The sequence below is a fragment of the Polistes fuscatus genome, unplaced genomic scaffold (genome assembly GCF_010416935.1).
Source record: "Polistes fuscatus isolate 324 unplaced genomic scaffold, CU_Pfus_HIC Scaffold25, whole genome shotgun sequence".
NCBI lineage: Eukaryota > Metazoa > Arthropoda > Insecta > Hymenoptera > Vespidae > Polistes > Polistes fuscatus.
The window spans coordinates 375,142-396,284 of NW_025113102.1; the positions used below are offsets into that span (position 1 = coordinate 375,142).

Genomic DNA, 21,143 nt, shown 5'->3' on the forward strand with positions numbered 1-21,143 from the left:
CTTTCTCATTTTTGTTTCTTCCGTTCCGATACCTCAAATTACTTCATTTTCCTATCAATCCATCCTTCTTCTTCTTCTTCTTCTATTCTTCTTCCTCTTGATCGAGTTGACACGAATGATTGTGCGTTCAATTTTCGATACCAATTCATCTACTCTAGTGTCACTTCATGGTTTCTTGATTTACCTAATTTTGTTCCTTCCTTATCTATTCAACTTATTTATCATTTATCTTTGACACACGTTTATTCCTTCTTCTTATTGTTCTTCTTCTTCTTCTTCTTCTTCTTCTTCTCTATATTAACTTACGTAACGCGCGTAACGCGGGTGCTTGTTATCCGACATCTCGAGGAAGATATATCATGGTGATCGTTTAAAGGAATAGAGTGAGTTGTTGAGTATATGATGGTGCTCGTGAGATAAAGATATAAATATATATATTCCAAGAATTAACAAGAGGAATAGACACTAAATTTCATTCGGTGTATTATCCAACTGCTGCTTATGAAGATAATCCCTGCTTGGAAAATTTCAAATGGGAATAAACTGATTGGATAAATAATAAGCAAAGTATCACATTCGTTCGTGTTATTTTATCCGATTGTATCGACAAACAAAGAAACAAAACCGCACAAACAAAGTAAATAATCGAGCAAGACGACGAATCAAACACGCAAAATCTCGAATCGATTCATCAACATCATCATCAACATCATCGTCGTCGTCGTCGTCGTCGTCGTCGTCCGTCGGCCGTCGGTGCCAGGAAACATCAACAATTCCGTCGGTGTTAATTTCGCTTAGAAAATGAGTCAACAGTTCTGAAAGTTAAGTGCCGACGGGGTGAATCCAACAAAGATTCATTCGATTCCCATTCAAATTGTAGAAGAAAAAAAGGTACAGAGTACGGTACACTGATCGTACGCACGATTGTGTGTACAATAAAAAGAAAATAAAAAAAACCAAAAACACGTGAAAAAAGAAAGAAAGAAACTAAATAAATCTCGTCCTAACGGCGGGATCAAAGTCAAAGTTGATTGGCCGCATAAAGTCGGCCGAATTATTCGTCGCGAAAGTTGGTGAAAAGGGCCAACACGACGTTAACCTTCTACAGCATGGAGCGCGGGGGCGGAGGCGGGGGGAGCCTCGAGCTCGCCGGCGGGGGCGGAGGAGGAGGCGGAGGAGGCGCCGGAAACGCGGAACTCTGCCTCCAAGATCTCGTCACCAACAACGCTAGTCTATCCGTTCAACATCATCAGCACGCTGCTGCGGCAGCATCCATGGCTGGACTGCACGGTGATCATCTTCAAGGTAGCATGCATCATCACGACATTCATGGTAATTCCCATCACGATGCGACTACTACCATGCTACACAATTCTAGTCATCAGTTGCATCACGAACCGTTGGAGAAACTTAAACGTGGTGAGTCGTTAACAGTACTACTTCATATTTTGTTTTTTAAAAGGGTCCAGGGGGCAGGGGGCAGAGGGCAGGGGGTGTAAATCCGTCTACATACGAAAAGGTTTCTTTTTATCGAAAAATTGTAAACAAATCGACGAACACTGCAATCCTATAACATTTGTTTCTTAAAAGAGGCAGGGGGCTGATCATAGGGGGCTGGGAACAGGGGACTAGGGACTGGAGGCAGAGGGCAGGGGGTGTAAATCCATCTACATACCAAAAGGTTTCTTTTTATCGAAAAATTGTTAAACTAATCGACAAACACTGCAATCCCATAACGTTTCCATAACGTGCAACACTTTGTCAATGAGAACTTTGTACAAAGGGTTGCAGTTTTTGGAGACTAATTTCTTAATTTTGTTTGTATCGTTAATGCGTTAGGTGGGGTGGGGTTTGTTGAGGAGGGGGGGGGGTAAAGGTCGTTCGAACAAGTTCGTCGTTTCTCACCAAAGTGACAGATTGTCGGAGGACGCGTTAAAGATAACGGGAGATAATCCAGATAAGGTATTTTTACTTTTAATACCACGTCTTCTTTTTCTTCTCTTTTTTTTTTCTTCTCTCTTTCTTTCTCTTTCTCTCATTTTTAAGATCATTCGTTGTTCTTACTTCCGCGTGTGTCCGCGAATTTTCTAAGGTTTTGTGTTTTTCTTTTAATTTGTCTGACAACAATTAATCCGTCAATCTCGAAATCGATAGGAATTTTTCATTCGATTTGGAAAGAAAGGAAAGAATGAAAAAAAACAAAAACAAAACAATTTTATATCTCTACACAACAATATCTTTTTTGTTTTTGTTTTGTTTTCTTTTCAAATAAAAATCTTCGACGGGATGAATAAATTTCATTGTTCGATCGGATTTGAGGTCTTAATTATCGATTAAAGTCGTTAATCATCGTGTTTTCTTTTTTTTTGTATCAATCGATTCAAACAGATATCGAATTGCAATCTTCTCGTAAGAAACGTCGTCCGTCATTTGCGCTTTAATTTTTGTTAATTCTCGATATTATCAAACGTCACGTTTATTCGACGTTAACCGATAAGTAGCCGTCGGTGTTGGTTTTCCGGATCGCGAAATGTATTTTCTTGGACTCTTTGTTGCTGACTAAGCAGATTTTTCAGATTCAATATTCAACAAAGAGTATCGGTATCGTGCAATATCGGGGGAGGGGGAAGGGGGTTGGTACAATTTGAGAAAATAGGAAAATTTATTACATTTTCTTTTTCGGTTTTAATTCAATGCAAATTTCATTTGAATGAATTAATTGTACGTAATTTTTCGAATTTGAAAATTGTACTCGAGTGATATCTAAACGAGACCTAACCTATAGATGATAAGTAAAAATAAGAGTGTAATAATATCACAGCAACGTTACATATTATTCTCTTCATTTCGACTCGACACATTCGACGATGGTTATCTGGCGACGATTACAAACTTACCGTACTACAAACAGAGATAATATGTATATGTTTTTGATGGTGAAAATAGATTGCAGTAGTTTACTGCCCATCAATTTCAGGGACAAAATATTCGTGTATAAAAATAGAATAGAAAAATAAAATAAAACGGGAAGAAAGATTCGTTAACAGTCATTCAATATTTCGATCGGTCGATCGTCGAGAATGATTTTAAATCCGATCAAAATCATACGAACCAAATTTTTATTGAGTTTGATTGAGTTAATTTCATACTTTTATTTGTTAGACGAATAATTACTTTACTATATACACACACACACACAGTTAATTAATATTACTGAGTTATCTACTTTCTCGTCTCCATCATCATCATCATCATCTTATTCGTGTTAGACGTTAAAGCGAAGTTTCTCGTGCGATAAAACAACGTCGTCGTAGGCCTTGTATTATTTTTTTCTCTCTTGTCAGGTGCGAGACGACGGAGACGACCAACGATGAGATAAAAAAATTTTCGTACGAATAGCACCACGATAAGGAGGCCACCACACCCATAGTCGTGTGTGTGTTATTCCACAAACTGGAGATACCAACTTGAAGATAATCAAAAGTATAAAAAAGAAAAGAAAAGAAAAGAAAAGAAAAAAAAGGGGGGCCGAATCTTGTCGCGTTTACTTCAACCGTTTTAAAATAAAAATTCATCGAGAAGCGTCGATCAAATTGGTTAATGTTTTCCAACGATTGATTTCGATCTTCGAACCATCGGGGAAAAAATTGCAGGTTTGTCGTCGGGTATCCTGTTTTTTTTCTTCGGGTTACATTTATATCTACTCCGAGAAAAATATTGTTCGATCTTATTGAGAAACTCAGCTAGTCAGGGACGAAGACGATCTCGGCAGTAGCGCCACCACCTGTTTTGTGATTCATTAACTCACCGGCTTATCGGGATAAGGCAGACTTATCCTGGGGCTCGAACCCGACACTGCGGCTAAAGCCGATCTTATTCCAATGGCATCCCACCTATCCCCGTTTCAGTTTCAGCTTTCGAGGAAGACCCCTTTAGTCTCCCTCCTCCCCCCCAATCTCCTCTCCTCATCTCACCTCTTCTATCCCTACACCTACTCGTCTCCCCCCCCTACTACCACCAACCCTTACACCTTCTTTTTACCAACAACTTCTTTAAACCGCGGATCCTACATCGTTTCAACTTACCGCCGGCTAAATCAACGACTTCTTTACTTTCCTTTACACTCGTTCATCTAATTATTTTCATCTTGACAACCAATGGCATCTACACACCTATCCCCGTTGCAGTCAAATCAACAATTTGTTCACCTAATTATTTTCTTCTCGACAAATGAGATAAAAAGAAATAAAGAGATCGGTTCGTTCGACGATTGATCATCGTTAACTGATATGATATGAAAATCCGATCGGCAGATCGAACCCTTTTTCTCTGCGAAATCCGTTGAGAAAATAAGTTTGGTGATCGTGCCAGGGACAATATTTTGTCAACAGGCTGGCATACGGTATCTAAGGGTCTTCGATTAGATGAAAGAGAGACAGAGAGAGTCAGAGAGAGAGACAGAAGCAACCCCCGTTGTCATTAACTACCCCTTTATTGTGTATAACGCGGTTGGCGCCTTGCGATCGGTCGGCAGATGCGCCAAAGTCAACCCTTGGCTGGCCCAGACTAATGGTGTTGACAAATTGCTTGGCTAGCCACATCCCAAGATCCCAAGGGATCGCAGGGATAGTTATTTTCCTACCACTAAACTTACAACTTCTTCTACGGTGGCCTATCGGTATCCGATCTAATATTTTCAGCTCTGACTCTTTCTCTCTGTTTCATTTATCTTTTGGAAATTCAAAATATCAAACGTATTACAAAAATTATCTCATGGAATAGTTTTTTTTTCCAACATTTTTGTTAACGGCCCTGTTGTACGCCGTGATTTCGCGTTCACGAGTTTTTCTTCTTCTTCTTCTTCTTCTTCTTTTTTTTTCTTTTTCTTCGTAGATCGTTTTACAGCTGCCGCGGTGAATGTATTTAACATGAAAAAACCCGAACACGATTTTTCCGAGACTCGATTTTCTCGATCACACCGTGCCGATCGAGTTTGTTCTTTTAACACACGTGCTACTCTTATTTTCAACCGCACCACCGTGCCTGGGATCAACATAGAAATGAACTGATTTCCTTCCCATTATCTCAGCTGCCGGTCCGATCCGTGTTACTCCTCTTCCTCCTCCTCCTCCTCCTCTTCCTCGTCCTTCACGTGTTCTTTTTTTTTCATTCCCCCCTGTCTTTACCTCACTAACGCGATTTTGTGTACTCAGTCGTGTGAATTCTTTTCACGTGTGTGATCCGTTGGTGTAACATTTTCTCTTATTTTAAGTGTGAGAATTGAACAAATTCAAAAGACATCGAGAAAAGATGATCAAAAAAAAAAAAGTTGAAGAAGAAATTTGAAAAAGAAAAATAAAAAATATAAATGGGAATAAGTACGTGAGAATTAGTATTTTCTTTAGGAGTATCCAACAGCTTCCTGTTATTTGTTGCCCTTTTTTATATATATAAAGTTACATAAATTATATAAATTATTATATAAATATATACATATTATATTATTTATTATATACATATATTTATTATTATATTATATACATATATTATATATTATATTATATACATATATATTATATATTATATATTATATTTTATTTTTTTTTTATTTATATTTATATTTTATTTTATCCTAACAAATCCCATAAAATAATATTTTCTATTTCATTTTTTACTTATCTCAAAACGATGACAAAAGTATTATGGAAATTGGTCAGGAATGTTATCCTCTTGTTCAAACGTTACGGAAAGAAGTATAGAATGGAAAATTAAAATAGAAAAAAAAACAAAAAAAAAAATAGAACCCAATAGCGCCGGACTGTCTGGAGTTTTCAAAACTCGCAGAATGCACCCCGCAGACTTGTCTAAAATATCCTTGTCAATGGTGTAAAAGGGAAAAACGAATGATAGAAAGAAAGAAAGAGAGAGAAAAAATATCCATGGGGCGCTTTCTTCCTTCTCGTATTACTTATCGTTTCCATGTGAAGAACCCCATCTTGTGTTCCTAGCATCAAGTTGAAACTAAACAAATTGCTTGACAAGTTTTAACGAGCCATGTCCGACCAATAAGCATTTTTAAATTTTCCCGACGAGTTCATCTACACACACACACAAACATATTAACGAATATATAAATACAAATAAAGAGATCAATTTGAAAGAAGAAAAAATTAGGGAGAGTATTATTTGAAGTTTCTATTTATTAAATTAGAAACAAATAATTCATACAAATGAATGCATTAAAATATATATTAAAATAATAATTGGATTATAATTTTCAATGCAAATTGTGAAATATCAATGGGGAAATGGGTTGCTACTATGTTACAAATTTTTTATTAATTACAATTTAAATAATTATATTAAATAATATCTTATATTATAATAATATAATAATATCTATAATTATTAATAATATATATATTTTTTTTTTTTTATTTTATCGTAATAAATCCTATAATATAAAAATAATTAGATAATTAAAATTAGATTAGAAATAAAGATAGGATAATTATGATCGTTTAGAACACACACATATATTTCTAATCGTTAGTCAGAAATTTTGAAATAGAAATACTTTTTTCTTTTCTTTTTTTTTCTTTCTTAGTTTTTAGAAAGTTTCCGTTGTATCAGAGGTCCTAGACAGTCGTGACGTTTAGCTTTACTAATAAACGACTTCCTAAGGAAGCCAAGGATTAGAAGATTAGACGGTACGAGCAGCAAGCGCGGTAGTTTCGAATTTTCTCGCAGGTGCTCCTGGATACGGTGCTCGTACTTTAAACTTCCCACTTACCCCACCCAAAATCCTCCCCCAACCTCCCCCAACGTCGCCAAACCTTCCCAAACCCTCCCAACCTCACCAAGCCCTCCCAATTCCCTCAATTCCTCCCTCGTGTTCTTCTTCTTCCTCTTTTTCTTCTTTTTCTTCTTTTTCTTCTTCTTCTTCCTTCTCTTTATCTTCTTTTTCGTGTTAGGGGAAGGGAACTGTTCGCTTTTAATAATTATTGGCTCCACGGCTGTGATCGTCCATCATCTGAGAAAACTCCTCGAAAAAGGCAGGGCATACGTGACACACTTTGCCTCTGTTACGACCCTTACAGTGGATACGTGTTCGTATTAGGGTAAAACATGTTGAATACTGATCAGACATATCTTTTCTTTCTTTTTTTTGGGTCCTTTTTCCTTTACAATATTCTCTTTGATAATTATTATCGTCATCCAATAATTGTCGCAGTTCAAATTCGTGTTCACATTGTTTGCGTTGAATGTATGCAAGAATCTGATAATTGAATTAATATATTTAAATATTTTTTTTAAATATTAAATATAATATATATATATAATTAATTTAATATAATTGTATATTTTTATTTTTAATAGTAAAATTTATTTTAACGTCGAATAGAAATTTACTATCATTAATTTTAACAATATTTAAATATTGTTTTAAAATATTATATATAATATATATAATATAATATATAATATATTTTTTATATATAATATAATTGCATATTTATTTTTAATACTAAAATTTATTCCAATGTCGAATAGAAATTTACTATCATTAATTTTAACAATATTAAAATAATTTTAATATTAAACTTACAAATTACTTTTGTTTGGCTACCGTTTGTTTTAATGTTATTATTTATTTTTCTTGTGTTTCTTTTTTTAAATAATAAATATTTTCTTATCCGAGAATCGTTAGAAAATTATCATATTTCAGAGTCATTAAGAATTATTCGTAAAATTTCTAATCGTAGTTTGTTTTCTTTCTTTCTTTCTTTTTCTTTTTTTTTTCTTTTTTTTCTCCTGGGTGCACAACGCAACAACGATAAAGACATTCGCAAGAGTTATGGGAATTTGCAGGGATAAGAAATTTCTTCGAGTGACTAATTTCGTGCGAGCTTTGCTGTAAGAACGCAGCTGCTTGATATGGATATTTTAGCGACCCTTTGCTAACCCTCTTCTTCTTCTTCTTCTTCGTGTCACGGTCCACTAAACACCCACGTATTCATATATATATATACTCATATAATTTCATACCACGTGTAACTTTATTCATGATCGAGTATTACCTTCTCATTGGGCAGGGTCAACGATTATTAAAATTATTTTCAATTTTTACTTGGCATGTTGTTAAGAAACATTTATCATCAAATCCATTTATCATATATATAAAAATTATTAGCATATAATGACGTGTTAAAAAGATATCACTTTTTCATACTTTATTTAGTAGAATTAACTATTAATTTATTATTACCAAATATTATCACATACATTACTATCCTACATATATAAAATCTAATTGAAACGATACGTATACCATATAAACATTTCCAATTATTTCTTACCTTATAATATAATTATTAAGTGATATGAATATTGAAAAAAAAAACTGGCGTGTGTACTTATGTACGCACGTAAGAAGTTATACTTCTTTGCCGTACCAAAACGAACATAACCTCAATAACCTCAAAAATAACTTAAAAAAAAACTTCAAAGAAAAATAATTATTATTATATATATAAGAAAGAATAAAAAAAACTGGTGTGTGTACTTATGTACGCACGTAAGAAGTTATACTTCTTTGGCGTACCGAAACGAATATAACCTCAAAAATAACTTGAAAAAAATATTGGATTGGAAGTATGAGAACATATAAGCAACTAATTATTATTATTTATTTATTTAACAAAAAAAAAAGAAAGAAAACATATTTTCAATCGGTCTACACTAAATATAAAGGAGATATATCGAAATATTTTATGCGTCAACTGTCATGGCGCGGTGATAGAACTACTTCCCGCTCGATCATTTAAGTCAAGCAGCGCTGAGTACGATTGGTACTTGGATGGGTGACCCGTTTGAGAAAAAAAAAAGAGGAAGAAGAAGAAAAGACAACTTCATGCTGTAAATTTGAAATCACTTTGCCGCGCTTCGTAAAAATACCGACAAACTTCGTAGTGTCGCTCGGAAAAAAATTCGCGCCAAAAGAAGTATAACCTCAAAAAGAAAAAAACAAAACAAAAAGAAAGAAGAAAATTGGTAGCAAATAAAAAGTCGTTCGATCGGTGAGCAAGAACCGATGATGGGGAAACTAAATGGGAACGGTTAGGGAACCGAAAGATACGGAAAGAGAAAGAGAAAAAGAGAAAGAGAGAGAGATGGAAGTTTTGGTTTGGTTCATTCGCGGTGCACAGCAGCCGCACGGATAAAATCCGTAAGGATTAGCGTACCCACTAATATATCCAACGAGAATGTAAAAACGCGCCGAAGCAGCTGAGATATTCGTTAGTCTCCCTTCAACTATCTGTATTTGTGTTCTATCTCTGAATATACGTCTGCCTGCCTGCCTGCCTGCGTGCATACGTTCAAGCAACTTGCTCAAGTGAATTAGTGAGTTAGTGAATAAGTGAGTGAGTGAGTGAGTGAGTGAGTGAGTGAGTGAATAAGAAAGAAAGAAAGATAGAGAAACGGTTTGTCTTTGGCATAAAATAACCCCAAGAGACTGGCTAAAAGTAATAAATTTGTGAATTACAACCTGTCCCTCTGTCCCTCTGTCCGTCCGTCCGTTTGTTTCTCTCTCTTTCTCTCTCATTCTGTCATTCCCTTTCATTCCCTTTCGTACTCTTTTTCTTTATTTATTTATCATCCTTCTCACTCGAACGACCATCCCAATCCCTCCTCCCCGCACTCCCCTTTTGTCCCCCGTTCAACAAACGTGTACGCACTTTCGTGATGCTGTTGCCTTCCTTCGAAAAAACCACATGTGCGAAGAAATGCAACGAGACACCACCAACACCAACACCAACACCACACGCCACCCTCCTCGTGGAAAATCCTACGTGAGAAAGGGACTACTACTTCTGTCGTCCTACCCAACCAAACTTTTTTCCCTTTTCATGGTTTTATTTTTCTTTTACTCGAGAGTTGAAAATTCTCTGTCGAAAATCGTGTCAAACCCGCGTGTCACGTCGAGAGAATGGATTTATTTTTATTTTTTTTTTTTGTTTGTCGAGATTTCATTTGATACGCGAAGAAATCAATTGGGTCTCGATTTTTATTTTTTTTAATCATTTTTATATATTTTTTGGGGAATACTTAAATTTGAAAATGATTGATATATGTAAAATATTTTTGAAAACCGTGTCGAGAAAATGAAAATATCGGAAATAAGATTCTCATTTCGTGGATACTTCAATTTGTATATTATTTTATTATCCACATTATCTTTTTTTTTTGTTTTTGTTCCTAAGAACAAAAGTATACTAATTTCTTTCTGATAAAAAAAAACAAAAAATACGATTATTTCGCAATAATTTGAAATATTCCTTTCCGCTTTCTTTCTTTTCTTCTTTTCTTCTTTTCTTTTTTAATCATCATTCAAATCAGATCAAAAATTTCAATATATCATCGCGATAAGAGAAATAAAATTTGCGTTAACATTTTTATCATCGAATTCGTACATGGCATTTTATTTGATTTCGTTGTATCGTATTTTAATTTTCATTTCTTTTTTTTTTTCTTTTTTTTACAACGTGTTTGAGACAATCGGAATCAGTCAGATATCGGAAAGAAATTTGCGATCGTATCTCGAAAAGATTAGTTAAGATAAAAACGATTATTCGAATTCGATGATATCTTTTATTCTGTCGCGACATTTGTTAATAATTCGATGACTTTTGCATTCCCACGTTTTCCTTTGTTGTTACAACCATTTTCAACTGGTCCGAATTTTATATCAAGAGGGTGTTAAAATATATATATAAGGAAATGAGACAACAACACTATGCACCCTAATAAATTTTCCTACTACGAGAGAAGGAAGAGTAGAAGAGGTGGCTCGCACGAAATAGCTTCGCACGGATCACTATGCTAGATTATGCGATTAACTCTAATCTTAAAATAATATACAAGCCTTTGAAAGAGAATAAGATAGTCTTAGGATTTCTATGCTCTCGGCTTTTAGTTTTATATTTCGTCAAAACAATACGAAATTGATGATTTCAAATAAATGATCATTTGAAATAATTTTTGTTTATTAAAAAAAACTTAGCTTCACATTTTCACCTACAATTATTTTTTATCTTGAAATAATTTTTGTTTATTAAAAAACAGCTTTACATTTTCACCTCCAATTATTTTTCATCTTAAAATAATTTTTGTTCTTTTTTTTTGTAACTTTGTTTCGCAGTTTTACAACTCCGATATTCCCTCACTTTTTATTTCTTTCTTCTTTTTTAATTTTTCTTTTCGATTAAAGTAGAGAAAATATTTATAAACATTGAACGTAAATAATATTGATTTAGATAGGAGATAAATCGAAGGTAAATATAAAAAAATACAGAATATCAATGTAATATGTCGAACTAGTTCGTACATTTTCTCGGTGTTCTTGTCAGATAAATCGGTTAAAGTTATACCTTTGAGAAAACGTGAATCTTCTTTGTCGGATAACATCAAGAAAGATGACGTGTCTTCTTTTATACTCGTAGGTTCGTTCTTACAAACAAGCCGACAGTGTAACATCTTGTAATATATGTGTCGTTCAACATAATCGATCTGTTTGTGTGTTCAAATGTTTGAAGTCCTAAGATCGGGGATCTAAGTCGTCCTATTCATATTTGCGAAATGATAGCGGGACTTCCTACATCTTTCCCATACAACTTCATTTTATGTATTCATATTTCTCTTTTTCTTTTTTATTTATTTTTTTTATTATTATTCCAAATACGAGATTATTCAAATTGATTTTCGTAGTTGACTTACACAACAATTTGTTCGTTTTTATTAGTATGGCTAAATAAATATTCACCATAAGAATACACAACTTTATTATTCTTGCAAAAAAAAATTATAAATTAAAATTGTATTCGTAAAAGATTAAACAAAAAAAAAACAAAAACATTCGATCGAACGATAATCCCCCGCACGAATATATTTTTTCCCAAACTAAAAACAACAAAAATTAACTTCTTCCATCTTTTTCTAAATACGTACGCTCGTTAGGGGTACGATGAAAGAAAGTAAGAAAGCAAAAAAAAAATAAAACAATAAAAGAAAAAAGAAAAAGAAGAATGAAAGAATGAGAATGAGTTGGCGGTATCGAGGAAGAATGACATGAGCGTCTTCGAGCGGTCGGCTAAATGTCGTAGCAATAAATCAGAACGAGTTATGCGCCGACTAATTGTGAACCTCCTCTTTTCCCTCCCCTTTCCCGCCCCCGTCGAGACCAAATATAACTAAACGGAGGGAAACTAAACGAGCGGGACGATTAACTTCTCAAGCAGCTTGTGCTTGGATGCTTGTGACAGTCCTCCTATCTCTGTCTCTCTCTCTCTCACCTTCCCCCTCCACTTCCCCCCACTTATTCTGTTTTCCTTGTAATATCACGGTCGGCCCGGACCAGCCCGGGCCCCAAAACAGCCACGGAAAGAGAAAAATGTCTTTTATTTTCTTCTGACAACCTTCCATTCCCCCCTCCATTCCCTCCCCTACCCTTCTCTCTGTCTCTTTTTCTCTTATGCCGAGAAGTAGATAAATAATCGAGGTACAAGCTCGGATCGTAATTTTGAAACGTTTCTCGTCCAATCTGTGTTTCCGCATTAAACGTTTCGTTTTCCAGGTTTCTTGTTTTTCTCTCGAGCACGATAAAACAAATGAATATTATTTTATTGCAAATTGACATTTTGTTTTATAGTAATAATATGAAAGTGTTAGTGGGGTAAATGATTTTAATTTGTATATCATTGAAAGATGAAAGAATGATGATGATGATGATGTGTAGATTTGTGCGGGGGCGTATGAATGTAAACAAAAAAATATCTACGGGTGTTCTTTGGCGGGTTTTGATGTTTTGCGGGTTATTATACGGTACTTATACGTTCCGATGGTTTAAGAAACAAGTTAGAATTATCGACTAACTTCGCGTTGTTAATTTCGTGGTCGCTGTGCGCGCGCATCGTAAGTACCGCGGCTAACTTCATCCCGTTCACTTTCGCGTCGGTGTGCGCGCGCATAACCGTGAAAGCGCGCCAAAAGAAGTATAAAACTTTGAAAAAGGTTGTAGAAGAAAAAGAAAAAGAAAAAGAAGAAGAAGAAGAAGAAGACCTTGCAAGAAATTGTGAATTATGAATTTCAGTATGGGCGCAGAGTGATTTCCGAGATGAAACGAACGGTGGTTTGGCAAGGCTCGATTCAACGGGTCACGGGGCACATACACCGGGTGGAAGCAATCCTGGTACACCTGGTGTCACTTCGACGATGACACAGTCAGGAGGATTTTCAACGGCTCAACCGAGATCACGAACAAATACCACGCACAGGCCGAACATACAAAAAGGTTTGTTTCGGTTAACTCTTGACGATTATTGCCTGTTTTCTTCTTTGTGATCCCCCTTCCCCCTTCACCCCGTCTTCCCCCATGGTTTTAGAAGAAGACAGAAAACAGAGATTTTGCGTTAGACACATTTCAAGTTATAAAGATCCTCGACGAGTATTTGTTCTGACGATTATTGTACGTGGGTATGCTTCTGAAGGAAGATGTAATTTGGTGTCCTACTCGTCATTTTCAATCTTAAGAGAAGTTTGGGAAAAAAAAAAGAAAAAGAAAATGAAAAGAGAGACGACTGAATTGGAAGATCAGTCTTCTACTTCTTCTACTTATTCTCTCTTTTACTTTTCCTTGAAGAATCTCAAGCTCGTGTTCGTTTGCACGTTTGTTCGGCACTTAGCCCGATTCTCTGTCTCTTTCTTTCTTTCATTCTCTATCTCTACTAGCCGTCCTTTTAAATCCCAGCAAATTGAAATATCCCTCGGAGCCTTGCGAGGGACTTTCCACAGCTTTCTCTGTTACTCTTACTCTTACTATTTCTCTTTCTCTTTCTGGTTAACAACAAACACTGGGGTGGTGGGGGTAAGGGGTGGGGCTGGGGATGAGACAGATCTCTCACTTCGCACTTTATAATCCCGAGTACCAACTCTTCTTCGAGTCCAGCACGTTCCGGAGAAAGGGAAGGAGGGAATAGGTGGAGATTACTGAACGCATTCTCTTTCCTAAAGTTTTATCTCTTCAAGATAGACAATGAAAGAAAGAAATAAAAAGAGTGAGAGAGAGAGAGATGGCAACTGTTCAACGTGTCATGACGTTGAATGTTTAGGGTCTCTGTTTTTTTCTTCGACACTTTACTTCTTCTTTCTCCATTTTTATTTGTTATTTATCCAAATTGATTTTGGTTTCGAGAACAGATTGTCGATCAAAATTATTCGATAAATAATTAACTTTCCTTTTTTAAATTTTGTTTTCGATTAGTTCGTGTCATTTATCTAGGAAACGTTTTATTTAACCACTTTTCTGATGTCAACAGCACCTATCTTCATTTTACGTGTTCACGTTACTTGATTTTAGTCATCTAAAACAATAATTAACAATACAACGTTTGCTAGGTTGTTTTTATTGTTGTTGTTGATTAATATAGTGGATTTATTTATAATTCGTGAAAATATCGGTCAAGTTCGGGTCAGTTAATTCGAGTTAAAGTTTGAAAAAAAAGTTAGAGTAGCACATAGATTCCTAGGTGAAAGATAGTTAACGTGCACTGATAGCGGTACTCTTTGAGAAGGGAACCAATCAATCACGTGCCTGTCAATTCGAGCAAGGAAGTTCGGAGGGAAGTTCGGAGGGATGAAATACCCTCACCTGTCACTGTCGCAATCATGACTCACACACAAACACACACATATGTAAAGAGGACCCGCCTTCTTCTCTTCTCCTCTTCTTTCTAATCTGAGGAAAGAGGGAGGGAAGGTATCATACTGTCGAGGTAGAGATTACCGGTCAAACGATTGACGTGATCTATGATCGTTACTTTAGATCCTACCAGCAGACCTTATCTTATTGTTAGATCGTATTATTTTTCCTTTTACCCCTATTTTCTACCAAATTCCTTTGCTGGAATTTTAAGAAATTCCGTTCATTCTTTTTCAATGAAATTTAATTGATATTTGTTTAATAATTGAAGATTATTGGTGTAAGGTTTATGATAGAATTGATTATTAAATCTTATATTAAAGAAATATGAAAACGTGTTAGACCCTTGACAAAATAAAAAATAAAAATAAAAAGGGGAACGTGTGAAACGTGTTAATATTAAAAGAATATGAAGCCAGAACACTTTCAGGTATTGGACTAACAGAAGTTAAACACGAGTTGGGTGCCGGTGGTGGTGTCGTATCTCCCGATGGTGTTGTTGGAGTGAACGACACGGATGACAAGGACGGTAAGAAGAACAAACGTCAAAGACGACAGAGAACACACTTCACGTCTCAACAACTTCAGGATTTGGAGGCCACGTTTATGAGAAACCGATATCCGGATATGTCCATGAGAGAAGAAATTGCGTTGTGGACGCACTTGACGGAAGCTCGAGTCAGGGTAAGCCCGATGATCTTCAAACACGAATTCCATTCTCATAATCGAACTATTGAATCATGATTTCGATCGATGAGATATTTAAACATGTACACTTACACACCTACATATTATGTAGTATGCATGTGTAATATAAAACGATACGATCTTCGTTCGATTTCGTGGAATCCCGATTATGTTATCATGATATATATATAACAAGTATTTATTAATCCTGGTAACAAACAAAAAAATAGATTAAAACAGTTCGAGTACTTCCTGAATATTTTGTTCTTTTTTCTAATCGCGTGACAATCTACGGTTAGTATATTAATTCTATAACTCATTGTCAATAAATAAGAGCTGAAGTATTATATCTCGCGTGGGTTCACAGAAATAAGGGTCTAACCTAAGAACGGTACAATGGGTTGCATTGAGGCGTGAAGTAGTAGTCAGTCACAGTATCGATTACAACGACAACAGGGGAATATTTTTCCGAGTTTTTACCAAGGCCACGTTAGAGTAGGTAAGAAACGGGAGGGGTCTCCTCCTCTAGGCCCTAAAAGCAAGCAACCAACACGCTTGTAGGAATTTTCTATGATTTTTTTCTCGATGACTGGACAAACCATTCGAACAATGAGTTTTTCTTTTTAGGGAAAAAATATAGAAAAGGTGTTCTTGTTGTGTAAGGGTTGTTAGTAGTAGCTTGAAGAAAAATAAGAGTCCAAGTTGCCGGTCACGTGTTTTACGGGAGTTGGACGACGTTGAGACGGAAGATTGGTGGGGGATGGTAAGGGAAGAGGGGGTGGGGATAGGACAAAGGGGGTGTAGGATGGGTTTGCGCGAGCCACGAGGGAGGCTTTGCACGAGTAAGCCCTCGTGGATTTATAGAAGCACACATAGCATGCTACGGTGTTCCCGCCAGAGTCCTCCACACGGCATGTACCAAAATGCTGCTGCAGAATCCCAGGAGCGTGCACCGTGTGGCATCGTTCGTTCGTTCGCAAACTGTAACGCCTCTGGGACGTTTCTCATTCTGAAAGCTTCATATCCTACCTTTCCTCTGTTACTCTCTGCAAAAGCAAGATTCTTGCTATCTTCTATATATATACACACACACACACACATATATATATGTATAGAAAGCTTCACGGGATGATATTCCTATCCATTTAAATAGAAATTTCAAAACTAACTAAACGGTTCATAAAACATTAGAATTGTAATCATAGTTTCTGCTAGGTGTTGAAATATATTTTACAAATATATCTCATACGCATATCTCCATGTATGAATTGGTATTTATATTCTTCGAGTATTTTAGCAAAGCACGTATCACTGTAAGAATCGTCAGCCATCTTAGTCGGTCTCTCCCTTGGCCAATCCCTCGAGTGGTTAGGTCGAATCGAGAGAGAGAGAGAGAGAGAACGTGGGTGTGGAATCCATAAGCGGATGAGAAATCCATCTAGCGAAAAAATGGGGGAGCCGAAAGCATGCCAACGCGAGGATAGAAAAGGACAGAGGTAGTGGGCAAGCAGGAGGAAGAGAGAGAAGTACAGGTTCGGTGGTGGTACTGCTACTGCTACTACTACTACTGGTGCTGCTGCTGCTGAGCTAGGTACAGTTATCTACAAAGAGGCAGGCGTATGTTTCGGTCGGTGGCAGCAGAGCGCGGCTGTCCGAGATAATCCGCCGGTGATTAAGACCATAAATCCATCGGCGGATTAGTATAGTTGCACCAGCGCACACTAGGACGCGAGTTCGTCTGGTGTCGTAGTCGAAGCCTGTGTGCAACGCAGTTTCCACAGGCTGGACCAACCAACAACCATCCAAATACACTAACACTAATTCCCGTTATGTATATACGCGTTACGTGGATGCAGAGAAGTGTATGCGTCAGATACACATAACGCAAAGCACCTGATACTTGTACCTGTATAGGCTGTACGTGTTACCCTGTATACCACCAGGGTATAGGTTAGCTGAGTGAGCGAGCGAGTGAGAGAGATAGATAAAGGTAGAAACAGAGCTTACACGCCATAGGAATGGGAAATGGGACGGCACCGAATATAGGTGGACGCACTAACCGGTATGAGAGTGAGGATTACCGAGTGTCATCCGTATTCGGCCGGGTTAGCGGCTGTCAGCGGCCAATGCCACCATCGCTATATATCAATTATTACCTTTGCCATCGCGTAGCCTCTCTTCTCGCACGGTCTGCGGTATGCCTCGGCTCGATCGTCGATTTCCATTGACCATGCAAACGCAATCTACGCGAGAGCACTATACAGAACGCAAGCGGCTACTTCAGAATCCTCGGGGATTCCCGTTGATCGGCACCAACTGCTTACTCAGTCGATAAGCGCGAGCACGTTCAACAGATTTGAGGTTGATAATTATTTTATTGGAAAATCTGATTATTCGAAATATAATCTCTCGCGATATCGGATGTTTTAGAATTTAGAATAATTGATAACTATAAACAAGGCATATTTCTTTTTTGTTTTGCTATACTTAACACCGAAAAGAATTTTTATTGCGAGGATGTTTAAGAAATGGGAATACCAAGAGGTTATAAATTTTGGTTCAACTGTTTACTCGGTCGATAAGTGCAAGCACGTTCAACAGATTTGAGGTTAATCATTATTTTATAGGAAAATCTGATTAGTCCAAATACAATCTTACGATGTGAGAATATTTTGATGAATTTAGAATCGACAACGAACAACAATAAACGAGTCATTCCTTTTGTTTAGCTGTACTTCCACCGAAAAGAATTTTTATTGCGGGGGTGTCCGAAAAAACGGGAGATTTCCGATCTGACGGGAATACCAGGAGGTTGTAAATTTTGGTGGAAGTTAATACCACCGGCTGCTTCGTGAACGCGAAGTGGAAAACGTCGAAGGGCGAGCGTAGCTAAAGCGACGTGTTCCAATGGTGGATTAGTGGGATCGAATATTAACTCTATCTCTTTCTCTCTCTCTCTCTCTCTCTCATTCTCTCATTTCTAAATACACAATTTCAATCCTTGTTTTCGTTAATACTCTTAAAACAAACAAAAATCATATTCGATATTTCATTGTTTCCAACTAATCGATGAACAATCTCTTAAAATCATTTAAAAACGATACAAACAATAAATAATTTCGTCGTATAAGCGCACGCATACATACTCGTAATATTGTTGTAACTCATATCATTCATAAAAACAAAGCTAACATAATCGCGAATATTTAAGATCGATCGATCGATCGATCAATCCAACTTCCGTCGACTGATATTTCTTCGATAATCCGATCATTCCTCACGGTCAATGATCTTTTTTTTTTTCAATTTTTTCTTTTGATATTTCTCGATAAAAATGGAACTCTTGTCCTTAGAATTTTTCATCGACTAAATCAAAAATAATGAATGGTCAAAAGTCACAAAGTATAAATATACTTTGAGATGATCAATAGGATCTTTAACGAGCCGTGACTATTCCTAAATGACGATTAAACGAAGAAGTAACTTGAGAGGAAAAGAAAGAGAGTAATTAAAGAGAGACAGTTAGAGAGAGAGAGAGAGAGAGAGAGAGAGTGAGAGTGAATGAGAGTGAGAGAGAGAGAGAGTATTAAAAATCACGTTTTCCGCTTGAGCTCATAATCTCGTATAATCTTTTGCAAAGTTGTTAATACTCGCGGCTTACGGGTGTTAATTTAATATCCATACAGGTACGCCAACATTGAATATCCGAATCCCAGTGGCTGCGGGCTGTACGGGCCACTAGCACACCGATAAAAAAATCCATAAAACTGGTCGTGCGCGCGAGCGCGCACCGAAAGAAAGAGTGAGTGAGTGAGTGAGTGAGTGAGTGAATGAGTGAGTGAGAGAGAAACAGAGTACCGTATTCTCCTCCTCCTCCACCTCCACCTCCTCCACCTCCACCTCCTCCACCTCCTCCTCCTCCTCCATCTCCTATTTCTCCTACTCTTCCTCGGTCTCATATGCCGTTCGTAACGTTCAACGCCCTCCACCACCACCACCATCACCACCATCACCACCCCCACAGTCACCCTTTAATACACGTTCGATCGTATTCCTCCTCCTCCTCCTCCTCCTCCTCCTTCTCATCCTCCTGTTCTTCCTCTTCTCGCGGGTTTTCCACGATTCGAGTTCGAGTTCGGTTCTTTCTTTCTTGCTTTCTTTCTTTCTTTTTTCTTTTTTTTTATTATTGTTTTTTCCTTCCCTACTCACAGAGATCGATTTTTCCTCACCTTTTTCCTTTAAACATTGAAATCCTCTAAAGGTTCTCGATGGACAGACAATTCGTCGTATGCATTGTTTTATATACAGGATTTCACCAGAACACTAGGACCAATTTGATTGGCTAATGATGATTACTATAAGAATCGTTATAGGGATACTTTGTTTGTACAATGAAACATGGATTTTCTATCGACGAACTATTTTAATTCGTTGAAAAAGATAGATGGGTTGATTTTGTTCTCCTCAGATTATCGCGAAACGATATGGAAACAAACGATCTGACTGATTTCCTTTTTTTCTGTTTTTTTTTTTATTTGCAAGATTTAATATACTCACGGTTCAAAGTAGATTTTTTTTTCTGAAAAAAAAATTGCCTAGAATAGGTGAATGTAGGTTCTAGGAATCGGGGAAAATGGGGTTCCTTTTCTCAATTACGTGAAAATGCTTTCAAACCGTTTACCCAAAGTCTTCTTTTCCCCTATAAGAAAATAGTTTCTACTCGTTTGGACTACTTCCAAAACTTATTGTATTGCATAGTATAGGTGTACATATATATATAGTAAAAAAAAATAACAAAAACTGGTATGTGTACTTATGTACGTATATACGTATATAACTTCATAACCTCAAAAATAACTTCAAAAAAATAACGGAAGAAGAAGAAGAAGAGAAAAGAAGACGACTTCATGCCGTAAATTTGAAATTGCTTTCCCGCGCATCGTAAATAACCGACAAACTTCGTGGTGTCGCTCGGAAAAAAATCAACTCCCCCATCGCATTTTCCCAAACGCGCCAAAAAGTATAACCTCAAAAAAGAAAAAAATCGTCATGCGTCTAAGGAACATTTTGCGCATTACTTTAAAAAACATATCGGATGAAGTTATCATACTCTCTTAGATAGGAAGTCTGTAGAAAAAGTCTCGGGAAGAGATACTTTGAAAGAAATGACCGTAATACGTCGTATTGTCCGAATGCACTCTCCAACCGGCCATTTTCCAAGCACGTGACGAATTTTCTTTCGTATCCACTCTCGATTCCTCTTCTATCTTTTCTTTCCTTTCTTTCTTTCTTTCTTTCTTTCTTTCCTGGTTTATTCGTATGCATCCGAGTTTGCGCTATTTTACATCCGCACCAATGCGATATACGGAAGAAGTTTTACTTCAACCCCACAAGCAAACCACCAACCAACCCACCAACCAACCAGCTAGACATGGACTATTCTAGTTGATCCATCTAGACGTTATAGTGAGATTTATGGAGACTCTACATGAATTGCTGAAGACCAAGAACTCTGTTTTGAAGATCGTATAAGAGATCAAATTTATGAGAATGTTTTCAACGTAAGAATATTAAACAGTCTTATTCAACTGGTTCGATATTTTTCTTTGACTCTTTTTACACTCGAGACATTTGTTTGCGACTGCTTGGATAACAATATGTAGATTAGATTATTCTTTTGTTAAATATTGATATTATC

At 36.6% G+C, this 21,143-nt stretch overlaps 1 protein-coding gene across 1 annotated transcript in view; it reads left to right on the plus strand.

The window, feature by feature from the left end:
* Window positions 1-21,143, plus strand: part of LOC122518578 (pituitary homeobox x) — a 27,980-nt gene continuing 6,837 nt past the window's right edge. The window contains 3 exon segments of the mRNA XM_043637589.1: window positions 1-1,416; window positions 13,151-13,351; window positions 15,189-15,442. Of these exon segments, the coding sequence (XP_043493524.1) occupies window positions 1,110-1,416; window positions 13,151-13,351; window positions 15,189-15,442 (762 nt within the window). The 5' untranslated portion in view covers window positions 1-1,109.